Source organism: Vipera ursinii (genome assembly GCF_947247035.1).
Source record: "Vipera ursinii genome assembly, chromosome: 11".
NCBI classification, from domain to species: Eukaryota; Metazoa; Chordata; class Lepidosauria; order Squamata; family Viperidae; genus Vipera; species Vipera ursinii.
In genome coordinates this window covers 2696002-2710094 of record NC_139524.1, presented here as the reverse complement: position 1 = coordinate 2710094, position 14093 = coordinate 2696002, and the positions used below count along the sequence as shown (strand labels likewise).

Genomic DNA, 14093 nt, shown 5'->3' with positions numbered 1-14093 from the left:
TCATTTCTCAAGTTCCTAGATACCGGGCTTAATTTTTTGAATATCTAGATTTCAGTTAGAAAGGTGATAATTGTTTATATTGATTGCAGAATAAACTTTTAATTCTACTTTTAAGTACTGTTGTTATTTTAGAAGATTAAAGAAGATTTTTAAAGTTTTAAAACTTAATGTATTTTCTGTTCTTGTCTTACATAGCTTTACATGTGACACCATCAAAAATGAGGCTGAGAACACGCAAAGCTTCTCAGAAATCAAATCAGAATCACACACAGCGTGCATTGAGAGTAAAGAGGAAATACTCAGAGGTGGAAGAGAAGATATCTGTGGGTGGAGGAAAACTTCAGAAAAATGAAACCGGCTTACTATCTTCAATTAAAAAGTTCATTAAAGGAAGTACCCCAAAGGTAAATAAATATTCAGGAATCACACATTACATTTTGACGTGATTGTGTTAATCTGCATAATATATCTTCCAAGATGCTTACAAAAGCAAACATTTAAATAGCAATCATTAAAACATTTGGAATAAAATCAGTTGTAAATCTATTCAGGAAACACGTGAAAGAGCTGTCTGAAGACAGCAAGCATTTTCCAAACTTCCAAAGTATTTCTAGTATGGCTAAAAATGTTCTAATGCTAGTTCTTACCAGGCTGATGCCTCCTAGTAGGTCAGCTTTGAAGAGATACTGATTTCTTAAGTTCCTCTGCAGGCAGCCCTGCTGATAGTTTAGTTTATTGGCTGTTCTGTCAGCATTGTCATTTTGTCCAGAAATGGGTTGGTAGCCCTTGTAGGATCAGTATAATGCAACCAGGTTGTTTAGCCCCTGCAGGATGCTTTAGTCGTTTTCTGAGCTCTCTCTTAAGCCTGCCTGACTAAGCCAGTTCAGTTGAATTGAATTGTATAAATTCTAAATTCTCCCTTTTAAGAGAGCAGTAAATACTTGGCTAGTCTAAAAGCCAGCAGAGGGAACAAAAGGAAATAAACCCACTGGGGAAACTAAATTAAATGTGGGGAATTCCCAGTCATGATTACGTGCCTGCAGTGCATAAGCATTGCAATTCTATCGGAAGCAAGCGCTTTATCCTGATTTTTGAAGAAAAGCTCATTGGAACAGTGAGGGGGGGCTTCATTTCAGTTGAGAGGAAATAGATTTATAAAATCAAGACAAGGAGAGTCTACCGTGTTTCCCCAAAAATAAGACCAGGTCTTATATTTTTGGCCTCCAAAAGAGGCACTAGGACTTATTTTCTGGTAGGTCTTATTTTTCCCTTCCCCGATAACTCTTTCGCCCTGTGGCAGTGCCCCCTCCCCCCTGTCCCACTTGTTATGTGGCCGCTTTCTGCTGCCCGTGGCAGGGCTGGATGCTACATGGCGCATCACACCAGTGCCACTACCAGTAAGAAGGCTTGGGGAGGGGGGAATCTGCCCCACGCGCCCCACTTACCAGTACCATGCCACAGGCTCCTGCACCGCAGCCAGGCCTCCCACTTGTTCTGTGCCGCTTTAACGGTAGGTTGTCTGGAGCCTATGCAAAGGGTCTTTGGAAACGAGGCCCCGCAGCGATCGGATGGGGTGGGAATCATTCCCTTCACTTTTGGAGTGGCTCCGAAATGGGCTGGAAGGAGCGGCCCGAGGACTCCAGTCCAGCTTTGCAGCAAGCAACGGGGTTGGAGGCATGTGAATGCACACTAGTCTGGCGTCTCAAAATATCGGGTTCTTTTTCCCCGTGCTGGATTTTTGCTGCCAAACTGTTTAACTTTCTTTAAAGTTTACTTGATGCAGAATGGGATGGATCCTCATGTGATCATGGTCACATGATCAAAATTCAGACGCTTGGCAACTCACTTCTATTTATGACGCTTGCAGTCTCCTGTGGTCATGGGATCACCTTTTGCAACCTTCAGTGGGGAAGCCGGATTTGCTTAACAACCATGTTACTAAGTTAACAACTACAGTGATTCACTTAACAATTGTGGCAAAAAAGGTCATAAAACGGGGGAAAACTCACTTATCGCTTAGCAATAGAAATTTGGGGCTCAATTGTTGTCATAAGTTGAGGACTACCTCTATAGGGGAACAAATGATACTGCAAAGCATAGCAGTATAATGAATTTTGAAGATCTTAAAAGAACTTAAGACACTGTTTTTTAGGTTGTCTTCCTACCCGTTGTTCTGCCCATAGAAAAACATCTCAGATCTTTTTGATAACTTTTGCAGGAAATTTTGGACTTTCCAAAGTAGTAGGAATATTGGAGGAAAATGACCATGTAAAATTGCAGTTCCTGGATTTAAGGGAGCCCAAAGCCTAATGTAACTGAACGTATATCCTGATTTAAAAATCATTTTAATAAACTTAAAGTGATTATAAATAGGAATTCCTTTCCAAAGAGGCTGTGAGTAAAGGAACCCAAGATAGGTGAAATTTCCTGTGTAAAGAGTGATTAAAATCATACCTGCAAATTACATAAATTATTAAAGCAGGTGGAAATGAGCAGATCACTAAGGAAAAATACATTATTAAACTGAGGTTGAAGTTCAGTCTTTTTTCTTAGACAAGAAGAGCGCTTGGCTGGAGGAGACACCCTTCTTTTCGTACAGGTAGAAAAGAAGAAATAGAGATCACTCAATCCGACATCAATACCTGAGAAGACTCTAGAGTCATCATAAATAATGCAATAATTATAAGTCCGTGTGGAATTTTAATTCAAAATTTATATCATATTGGGATTAGATAAATTTTCTTCATATATTTCATTTTTTAAAAAATTCCATTTATATCCCGCCCTTCTCCGAAGACTCAGGGCGGCTTACAAGCTTAGCAGTAGCCTTCATTCTATGTATATGCCTGCTTATTAGGGCTTTCACACACACCCCAAGCGGCATTATTACAAAGTCAGCTTAATTGCCCCCAACAATCTGGGTCCTCATTTTACCTACCTCGGAAGGATGGAAGGCTGAGTCAACCTTGAGCCTGGTGGGACTCGAACCTGCACTAATTGCAGGCAGCTGGTGTTACGTAAGGAGGCATTAGCCCACTGCTCCACCAAGGCTCTTGTAGAAATAAGAGCACAATCTTGGATTTCATGCAACCATTTGATAAATACTCCATGACATTTCAATTAGCAAGTTAAATTGGGAGTGGATGGTACAATAATTTTGAAAACTACTCACAAATAGTATGCACCAGGTATGAAGTGGGATGCCAAAAGGTTCAGCCTTGTAGTCTGTAGCATTTCTTTTAATGGCATGGCTGAAAAAGTGGAAGACGTTCTTGTATAATTTGCAGATGAAACAAGATAATTAATATTGTAAGAAACAGAATTAATTGTGATAGAAAAATTAAGTGGAATTAACAATGAAATCTAACCAAAAATGTTTAGGAAACAAGAACCAATGCACAGATATAGGATGGGTGAATACCAGCCTGTAAAAAAGATTTTGAAATGATAGTTGATCACAAACTAAATATGGCTATAAAAAGGCAAATGTGATTTTAGATTGTATCAGATGTATAACTTCCAAATCACAGGAATAATTGTTTCAGTTTATTCTACCTTAGTCAGACTCCAGCTTCAATTTTCGATATAAGTCTTTAAGAAGGATTCATAGAAACCTGAACAGGTAAAATATAGGGCAGTGAAGATAAGGTTAATTTTGGTGAAGTTGCTGTTTAGCCTTGAAAAAAGATGGTTGAAGTGGATGTGATAATACTTTTCAAACACCAGAAAGAAGATCAAAATCTATTCTCTGTTTTTCCAATGTGGAGGTTGCAATATATTTACACTGCTAAATTGAGTATTAGGAACATTTTCTCAACAGTAGGAACAGTTTGATAATAGAACTAATTGCCTAGAGAAGAGTTCCCACCTTCATTGGATGTAGTCAGTCTGACATCAATAACTGGGATAATCCTGGGAAAAATAATCACAGCATGGGTTTCTCAAAATCCATGGCAGATCAGGACAGACAAATCTTACTGCATTTTTTGACAAAGCGACTAAATAAGCGGACCAGCTAATTTAGCTGTGGACTGTGGAAATGTTGTGGACTTCAGTAAGGCATTTGACAATGCAGCCTATTTCTTGGTAAGATAGTAAAAGGCGAATGATTTATACGATCTGAAGAGAAACCAGAGTATAGCTTTCTTCAGAGCCAGATTTAACATTCTCCCCTCAGCACTCTTCCAGGGCAGGTATAAGAGAACACCAATATCAGAAGTCGAAGATATCTCACATGTTTTATTGTACTGTGAGTTATACCGAGGTTATAGGTCAGCGTACATTCTCCCCTTATTAGAGAGATTGCCAGGGAGGGCAGACAATTTTTATGTAGGCTTCCTCCTCCAGGACTGGAACCCTTCTACCACGCATGCAGTGGCAAAATTCTGTGTTGCTGCAATGTCCACGAGAAAAAAATTGGTTACAGAATTATAGCTGTCAACTTGTGCCAATTTTTGGGAGATATCTCTGAACAATTTTTGGAACATTATATTTACTCACAAACCTACTCACGTAAACTAGGGAGTGACCCTAACATTTTGAGAACATGTATTTTCTTAACAGGGATGTTATTATTTACTATTAATGTCAGCACTATTTTTTAACATATTGTAAAGGGTATCCTCTATTGCTGGTCTATGACAGTAATAAAGTTATATTCATTCTATTATACAGTAAGTGAATCAGTGGTGAAAAAAGTAAGGTCCTATGCATAGGCAAGAAAACATATGCACAGGAATAAAACAGGTAGTAGTGGTTCAACAGCATCAACTGTGAGAGGGAACTAGGTGTCCTAGAAAGGTAAGGGTTCCCCCGCACATGCATGCTAGTCGTTTCCAAGTCTAGGGGCCGGTGCTCATCTCCGTTTCAAAGCCAGAGAGCCAGCGCTTGTCCGAGGACGTCTCCGTGGTCATGTGGCCGGCATGACTAGACGCCAAAGGCGCACGGAACGCTGTTACCTTCCCACCGTAGTGGTCCCTATTTTTCTACTTGCATTTTTACGTGCTTTCGAACTGCTAGGTTGGCAGAAGCTGGGACGAGTAACAGGCGCTCACTCTGTTATGCGGCACTCGGGATTCGACCCGCCAAACTGCCGACCTTCTGATCGACAAGCTCAGCGTCCTAAGCCACTGAGCCACCGCGTCCTAGTAGACCAACACTTAAGTATGAGCCAGTAATGTGGTTCAGCAGCCAAAAAATTTAATGCAGTCATAGGTTGCATCAACAGTTTCAAGAAGTGATAGTATTGCTTTATACTACACTGGTAACACCACACTTGGAATACTGCATCCATTTCTGTTCACCACAGTACTGTACAAAAAAGATGTTGAACCCTAGAAAGAGTGCAGAGAAGAGCAACAAAGATGGTAAGAGGTTTGAAGGCTAAAGTGTATGATGAACAACTGAAGGAACCATTTATGTCTAGTCCAATGAAGAGATGGACCAGGGGGTGACATGACAGCAATCTTCCAGTACTTGAGAGGCTCTCGCAGAGAAGAGGGGGTTGACCTATTCTCCAAAACACCTGAGGGCAGGACAAAAAGTAACGGGTGGAAGATGATTAAGGAGAAATCCAAACAAGAACCAAGGAGAAATTTCCTGACAGTTATAACGATTAATTAGTAGAATGGCTTGCCTCCAGAAGTTGTGGGTGCTCCATCACTGAAGGTTTTTAAGAGATTGTATAGCCATTTGCCCAGAAGGTTATAGGGTCTCCTGCTTGAGTAGGGGGTTGGACTAAAAACATCCAGGGTCTCTTTCAACTCTTATTCTTTGTTCTAAGTTTGATGCTACTAAGACAGGTGGAATGTTAAAACCATAGACCAAGGCAATGATGCTAGTGCAAACATGTAAGATTGAACACTGACTTTCTGGTAATTGGTGAATTGAAGTGGATTTCTTGAATCACAAGAAAACATATATGTATCTTCTATTGGGACAAAAAAATAATAGAAGAAATAATGAGTAGCCTTCTTTATTATCAAAGTGGTGGAAAACTCAGTACTTCCAAATAATAGAATTATCTCATTGCAGAAGAAATGGAAGTGAATAGTTCTAGTGTGACTTGCAACACTTTACTGACATAACATTTAAAAAGTTATTAATTATAAAAGACTCAAATGCTAAAATTGGAAATGCAAAATGAGTGTTTGCTGATATCTTGAAAATAAGTGAAAGGAGATAGGAAGCATAAGGCAACAGAAGCAGAAGAAAGTTTGCTTAACTGAGTTTTAGAGAAGAGCAAAAAAGAGGCAAGGATTACAGGCAACAGGGAGAAAGCAGAGCTGCTTATCTCATACTTTGTGTCAGTCTTCACACAAAAAAGAAACTATAGCCCAGACGTGTCAAACTCGTGATGTCGCGCAAGGTATTGGGACGGTTTTGCCATTGCTGGCAGTGGGGTGGGCGCGGTCTCCGGATGACCTGTCTGGCCCCTGGGCCGGCAGTTTGACACCCCTGCTATAGCCCAACACACCCCAAAAAACCCCACTGCAAAAGACATAACCAGAAACAAAAATTTAAGCAAGAAAATGGTAAGAGAACACCTATCCAACCTTGATGAATACAAATCACAGACCCAGGAAACTACAGACTGACCAGTCTAACATCAATACCTGGGAGGATCCTAGAGAAGATAATCAAAAAACAGATCTGTGAACAACTAGAAACAAAGTCACAACTAGTAGCCAACATGGCCAATCTCATCTCATTCTTCGATAAAGTGAATAAGCTAGTAGATCAGCGAAAAGCAGTGGACATAGTATACTTAGATTTCAGTAAGGCATTTGACAAGGTAGACCACAACCTACTCCTTGGTAAGCTAGAAAAAGGTGGAATAGACAACATCACCACCAGATGGATCTGTAGCTGGCTAACAAACCATACTCAATGAGTAGTCCTCGATGGCACTACATCCACATGGAGAGAAGTAAGCAGTGGATTACTACAAGGTTCCGTTTTAGGCCCAGTACTCTTCAATATCTTCATAAACAACTTAGATGAGGGAATTGAAGGGGAACTCATCAAATTTGCAGATGACACCAAACTGACAGGAGTAGCCAAAACCCCAGAAGACAAACTCGGGATCCAAAAAGATCTTGACAAACATGAACAAAGGGCCCTATCCGACAAAATGAGTGGAGAAAATGTGGAGAAAAGCAAAGTCTTACATTTAGGCTGGAAAAACCAAGGTACAAACACTGATTAGACGAGACCTGGCTTAAAAGCAATTGCTGTGAGAGGGACCTTGGAGTCCGAGTGGACGATCACTTGACTGAGCCAGCCGTGTGCAGCAGCAACCAAAAAAACTAACACAATCCTGGGTTATATAAACAGAGGCATAGAATCAAGAACATGCGAAGTATTATTACCGCTTTATAACCCTAGTAAGACCACACCTGGACTACTGCAGCCAATTTTGGTCACCATATCACAAAAAAGATGTTGAGAGTTTAGAAAAAGTTCAGAGAAGAGCAACTAAGATGATCAAAGGCCTGGAGACTAAAACATGAAGAAGTGCTGCAGGACTTGGGTTTGGCTAGTCTAAAGACAAGAAGAAATAGGGGAGACATGATAGCAGTATTTCCAGCACTTTGCTAAACATTGCTTTTTTCATTACTCAGCTAGGAATAAGTGGACCAAACTATTATTGCCTAACCTATTAACGTATTCCCTATCCTCTTTGGGAAGAATTTGGCTCTTGGAAATAGAGCCAAGTAGAGAGGCTTTTTGAAAGGGATGTCAGCAAAGATGTTACTTTAGCAGAGTTATCCCAAGTTTCGTCTTAAATTTCATCACCTTCTCCTATATCTGGTTCACATGTACCAGCCTGAGGGCCCAGCTGGGAAAGACCACTTGCAGGCCATGACTTTGCTGCATTTTTTTTGAGAGGAGATTTCATAAGCCCTTGAAGAGCATCTCTGTCCCTGTAAGTGGTGCTCAAGTGGGGGACACTGTTTACTATCCTCCACTGTTCCATTACAAGTTGGTCAGGATTAAACTGTTCATGGTGTGTGAATTCAAGGACTGACTTGGAACTAAGAAATTTCCTGATAGAACAATTAGTGAATAGGACGACTTGCCCCCTGGAGTTGTGGGTGCTCCATTGCCGGAGGTTTTTAAGAAAAGACTGGACAACCATTTATCTGAGATGGAATAAGGACTCCTGCCTTGTCAGAGTTGAATTAGAAGACCTCCAAGACCTTCCATAGAATAGAATAGGATTCTATTCTGTTCTATTTAATTATCGTTTTACAAATGTGTTTCCCTCTGTTAGTAGTCAGATTGCTGCTTTTGCTTCCTCATTTAAACTCAGAAATTTGTTTTGTTTCATTTTATTTTCTGCTGTGCTGTATTGTTATGACGTGATTGCAACTTTAAATTTATTTACATTATCTTTGATATTGGAAAACAACAACAATAACAAAAATAAGATAGTTTGATGGGACCTTGGAGGTCTTCTAGTCCACCCCCCTGCTCAGGCAGGAAATCCTATTCCTTTTCAGACAAATGGCTGTTCAGTCTCTTCTTAAAAACTTCCAGTGTTGGAGCATTCACAGCTTCTGGAGGCAGGTTGTTCCACTGGTTAGTTGTTCTAACTGTCAGGAAGTTTCTCCTTGATTCTAGGTTGCTTCTCTCCTTGATTGGTTTCCATCTGTTGCTGCTTCTCCTGCCTTCAGGTGTTTTGGAGAATAGCTTGACTCCCTCTTTGTAGCAGCCCCTGAGATATTGGAACACTGCTATCATGTCCCCCTCCCCCTTCTCTTCATTAAACTAGACATACCCAATTCCAGCAACCGTTCCTTATATGTTTTAGCTTCCAGCCCCCTGAGCATTTTTGTTGCTCTTCTCTGTACTCTTTCTAGAGTCTCAACATCTTTTTTACATCGTGCTGACCAAAACTGGATGTAATATTCCAAGTGTGGGCTTACCAAGGCATTTTAAAGTGGTATTAACACTTCACGTGATCTTGATTCTATCCCTCTGTTAATGCAGCCTAGCATTGTGTTGGCTTTTGAGGCAGCTGCAGCACACGGCTGGCTCACATTTAAGTGATTGTCCACTAGACCTCCAAGATCCCTCTCACAGTTACTACTATCGAGCAAGTTACCACCTATACCAGAGCTGTCAAATTGTCGGCCCACAGGCTGGTTGCATCATGTGGAAGCCGCGTCCACTCCAGCTCCGGCAATGCAAAAAAAGTTGCAATACGTCACAACATGTCACATGACGCGTCGAGGTTGACACCCGTGACCTATAGTGTACCTGTGCATTTGGTTTTCTTGCCTAAACGTAGAACCTTACTTTTTTCACCATTGAATTTTGTTTTTTTAGAAAAGCAATGAAGTATCCAGAATAAAATTAAGGATCAACAATATATATTCATTTTCCATCTATGAACTATCTCTCTCTGTGTGGAACAGAAAAAGTGATCAATGTGGCTGACATTTAATAATTGGACAGAGTGATTTTTCTTGTATGGAACATATGTTTCTTTGTTATGTTTGTTTTTTAAGTGCTTAGGAGTTTATTTTTCTCTTTTTCTGGCATGTTAAAGCAGTGAAAAAATCGTTTTTTTTTATTATTATTATTAAGGATGAACAAGAACACCCTGCAAAGAGAAGTAGAATTGAACGTGACATAGATGACAACTTAATTACATCCACTCCTCGAACAGGAGAAAAGCCTCACAAACAGCTTTCTCGAGTTAGGCGGAAAAGTCCAGCGAATGGAGGTTTGTAAATATTCCCGTCATTAGTTCAGAGGAGGGCTTTGATTCTTCTGCCATTGAAACTTTTGACCCTGGTTTCAAAGAAGAGAACGACTGCAGGACTGCTGATAGTATGAGAAGCATTTGTGTTTTACTTTAAACATTTTCCTCTTTATTGTGCCAAGTAATTTTCTTAAAAATCTAAGCTAAACCATGTTGCCAGATTTGCAGATTGGAAACCAGTGCTAAGAAAGTGATGTCTCCAGAGCACAGAGAAAGAGAATTGAATACTCATGTATGACGTTATTTTCTTTACACAATTAATGGGATAACTTTCTCTTCTGTGAAAACAGACTGCCCTGCAAGGGAACACTGCGTTTTTGCTTTGCTAACTATATAAGTTTAGTTTAGTTTTAGTTTTATTTGATTTCTATACCGCCCTTCTCCCTAGGGACTCAGGGCAGTTCACAGGGCATATATAAATAACGATACAAAAGTTAAAAAGAAATTAAACCAGTGCCCAGTTAAAAACAACAATAATAAAGTACTAAAAACCAATTTAAAACCCATATTCCCCCATCAGGCCAGACCAGCTAATTCAAATAAGTGGGTCTTCAGCCCGCGGCGGAAGGATCGGAGGTCTGATGCCATCCGGAGCTCAACCGGCAGTTGGTTCCATAATGCCGGAGCGCCCACAGAGAAGGCCCTCCCCCTGGGATAAGGACTTCTACTACCTGCAGTTTATAATTGCCTATGAACAGGCATGTGCTATCACAAACTAATGTAATAAGCAGTATATTTATAACAATATGGTGATTAAAAAAGAGAAAAAGTTACCAATATCAGATTGATTTACAAATATTTATATGTTTGTTTATATAAAATTTATTGGCTGCTCAACTTACCTCAGGGTTAACAAATATTTACAAATCATTTATTTTATTTTATTTATCAAATATAGTAACCACCCATCTCCCATACGGAAGGACTGATCATATGATCTGAATCAACAATTTACAGTAAAAACACCTCTGCTGCAGCGTTTAGCTCACTTTCTTAAATTATAATATTTTGTGTGTTTCTGAAAGATTTCTGTATGGCAGAGTCAGTGGGAGTTTCTCAGACTACGAGTTAGCCAATTGTGAATCTTCATTGCCTTGGACATGCAAGCTAAGGCATGGCTTTCTAAAGTTTAATTCCTGTAGTACATTTGTGCTCATCTAGGAATCTGATATTTAGTTGAAACTTTGTCATCTATATTTCCAACCAATATTGGAAAAATCACACTAGAAACTGCACTTTTTTGTTTGTCTCTTCTATTTAAAAAGTTTTACAATACATTTTGACTTTAATCCCCCCCTCCCCCACCCTATCTAACCCTCCCTATCCCTCTCCCCCTTCCCTCCTCCCCCCCCCAACTTCCCAGAGCTAAATACAGGGTATAAAATCGTAAAACAAACATAAGCACCCCTATGTTATCAACAATAAACTATTAATTCTATCTCCCTCTAGCTCATATAAAATGAATACAAACAATATTAATATTACAAATAAAGTAAAAAAGAAAAAGAGGAAAACAGAAAAAGAGCTTTACTCAGAATAGATTTTCTTAATCCCAGTCCTTATTCATATTAATTTAAAAAAAAAAAAGAAAAGAGAAAAAAAAAACTTTCACCTGCTATTTGCATTCTCCCACCTTTCTCTAATTTCTAAACAAATTCTCAGTTACGCGCCAAAAGCGCCTATCTCTGTTAACCTTTATAATCTCCGACCAAACTAAACTATGATCAAAAATAGTTCTTGCATGTATCACACCAAATGTCTCGCAGTTCCAAATCATCCTCGATTTCAAATAAAAAGAGTAAAAAAAAAGGTTTAGGCAGTCTCTAAAACAACTTCTTGTTAATTAAGAGCTTGCGTACCCATTCTTAGTTCAACACATACTTTTAGTCCATAACCCTAATATACTTTTCTAGCAATCAAACAACATCAATCTTAAATTGTGTTAAATATTAAAAAAAAACTATATTTCCAACCAATATTGGAAAAATCACACTAGAAACTGCACTTTTTTGTTTGTCTCTTCTAGAAGCTGGGAATTATGAAATGGCAAACCAGCATGTCCGGCAGAATGGAAAATTGGATGATAATCCCACCAGTGGCAGCCCCCCAAGGACTACATTATTGGGGACCATATTTTCTCCTGTCTTCAATTTTTTCTCATCAGCAAATAAAAATGGCAAGTACTGCACAACACTGCATTTAGCTCTTACATGCATCTAAAATTGTTATGAAATAGTTGTTTCCTATTCCGTTAGGTTTCTTTTTAGTTCTTAAATCCAGACACAGAACAGTACCTGCAAATGCTCGTCTTAAGAGCACTAGCATTAACCCAGAGCATTATTGCAGGAACAGCAGGCTCAGATTCTCCAGGCCAGGCTGTGGAGGCAGAAGAAATCGTGAAGCAGCTTGATATGGAGCAGGTGGATGAGATTATTACCAGCACTGCTGTCTCAGCCAACGGAGCGTCCTACGCCAGCCAGACAGCCCAGGTCCGAACGACCATCAGCACTGTCTTGGAGGAAGTGGATGATGTGGCTGACTGTGATCTGCCTCCACTGACTGGTAAGGAGAAAGCATGTTTGTTTCTCTAGGCTCCAGCGTTGTACTTCTCCCCCAATCTGCACGTGGGGCAGCCAGAGAGTCAGGAGACACGGCAGCCCCAAACTGTTGAGGGCAAAGAAAACATTTGGGCATGCGTGTGTTTTTCCTGATTGAATTCCTTCAATGTTTTATCTTAAAAATGGCCTAGAGCCCTTAGGAGTTCAGCAGTCCATAAATGTGATTAACAAATGATAAATAAATTGTTATTAGGAAACTGGTCATTTATATCTACAGGCAGTCCTCGACTTACAACAGTTCATTTAGTGATCGTTTGAAGTTACAATGACACTGAAAAAAGTGACACGATCATTTTTCACGCTTACAAAATCCTCATGGATGTAGCATCCTCATGGTCACGTGATTTATATTCAGATGCTTGACAATTGACTCATACTTATGGCTGCAGCATCCCAGAATCATGTGATCTCCTTTTGCAACCTTCAGATAAGCAAAGTCAATGGGGAAACCAGATTGACTTAACTACCATGTTACTAAGTTAACAACTGCAGCATTCACTTAACCTGTGTGGCAAAAAAGTTGTAAAATGGGGCAAAACTCACTTAACAGATGTTTCTTCGCAGCAGAAATTTTGGGCTCAATTATGGTCGTACTTGCTTTACTTGAGCATGAATGTATTCCGACAAACAATTTCCTTATGCATTATGCTTCACCCGCACATGTACACGAACCTCAAAGCCAAGGGCACTATCACTCTGGCTAATAAGAATTTAATTTGACAATATTGTTTTCTGTTTAAGGTTTGTATTCTTTTACTTAATGGAACATTTGCACCAGCCCAGTCAGATGACTATCAAAACAGAATTCCACAATACAATAGGACATCATAATATTGCAGTGTGAAAGAAAACAGATGGTAACCATCATCTTTAGTAGACACTTAAACTGCTAAAGGTTTGGTTTGAAAAGATTCATATTTGACTCTGCACATAATTTTTACCATGTCAGTAACAACATACCTGTGAATTTTTACCTGGCTCTCACTTGCAAAAATTCCTAACCACTTAGAGTTTTATATATAAAATAGATATATCTATTTTAAGAGTCAAATTATAAGCCTAAAAAGTATTGATAATAGTTCTTAAGAAAAGTGGAAGACAAAAACGTTTCATACCAAATAGAAATATTTTAACAACTAAATGATCAACTGCAGTGTTAAGAGAAAATTTCTCTTTTCTTCTATAAACTAATGAGGAACTTTTGTGTTTTGTCAGCACCAATATCTCCAGACAGTGGTTATTCATCAGCTCATGCAGAAGCCACCTATGAAGAAGACTGGGAAGTCTTTGATCCGTACGTGTTCATACTCAGACGTGTGTGTGTGTGTGTGTGTGTGTGTGTGTGTGTGTGTGTGTGTGTGTAATGAATGAATGAATGAACAAACAAACAAACAAACAAACTTTATGACAAAGAATTCAGCTGGTGCCTGCTGGCAAAACAGTAGCTAAGATTGGTCTTCTGTAAAACCAAAGAAGGGGGAAACGGATACTTGAAGAGCCTTAAATCGGGGGGGGGGGGGGGGGGAAGAAGCCAAATATTTACAAGGGAAGAACCATAGAAAAAGGAGTGTTGGGCTAGGTGGAATAGTTAACCTATGTTTTCAGAACACTGGAAGTTTTTAAGAGGAGACTGGACAGCCATTTGCCTGAAATGGTATAGGGTTTCCTGCCTGAGCAGGGGGTTGGACTAGATGACCTCCAAG

General features: G+C 39.6%; 1 protein-coding gene across 5 annotated transcripts in view; it reads left to right on the top strand.

The window, feature by feature from the left end:
- CTDSPL2 (CTD small phosphatase like 2) overlaps positions 1–14093 on the top strand; it is a 60601-nt gene that overhangs the window by 27954 nt on the left and 18554 nt on the right. For all 5 annotated transcript variants that reach the window (XR_014493470.1, XM_083370940.1, XM_083370942.1 and 2 more), the window contains 5 exons: positions 196–404; positions 9595–9733; positions 11799–11948; positions 12119–12334; positions 13606–13684. Coding sequence is in view for 4 of the 5 variants with exons in the window: in XM_083370940.1 (XP_083227066.1) it covers positions 196–404; positions 9595–9733; positions 11799–11948; positions 12119–12334; positions 13606–13684 (793 nt within the window). In the remaining variant the exon portion in view is untranslated. The remainder of the gene's footprint in view (positions 1–195; positions 405–9594; positions 9734–11798; positions 11949–12118; positions 12335–13605; positions 13685–14093) is intronic.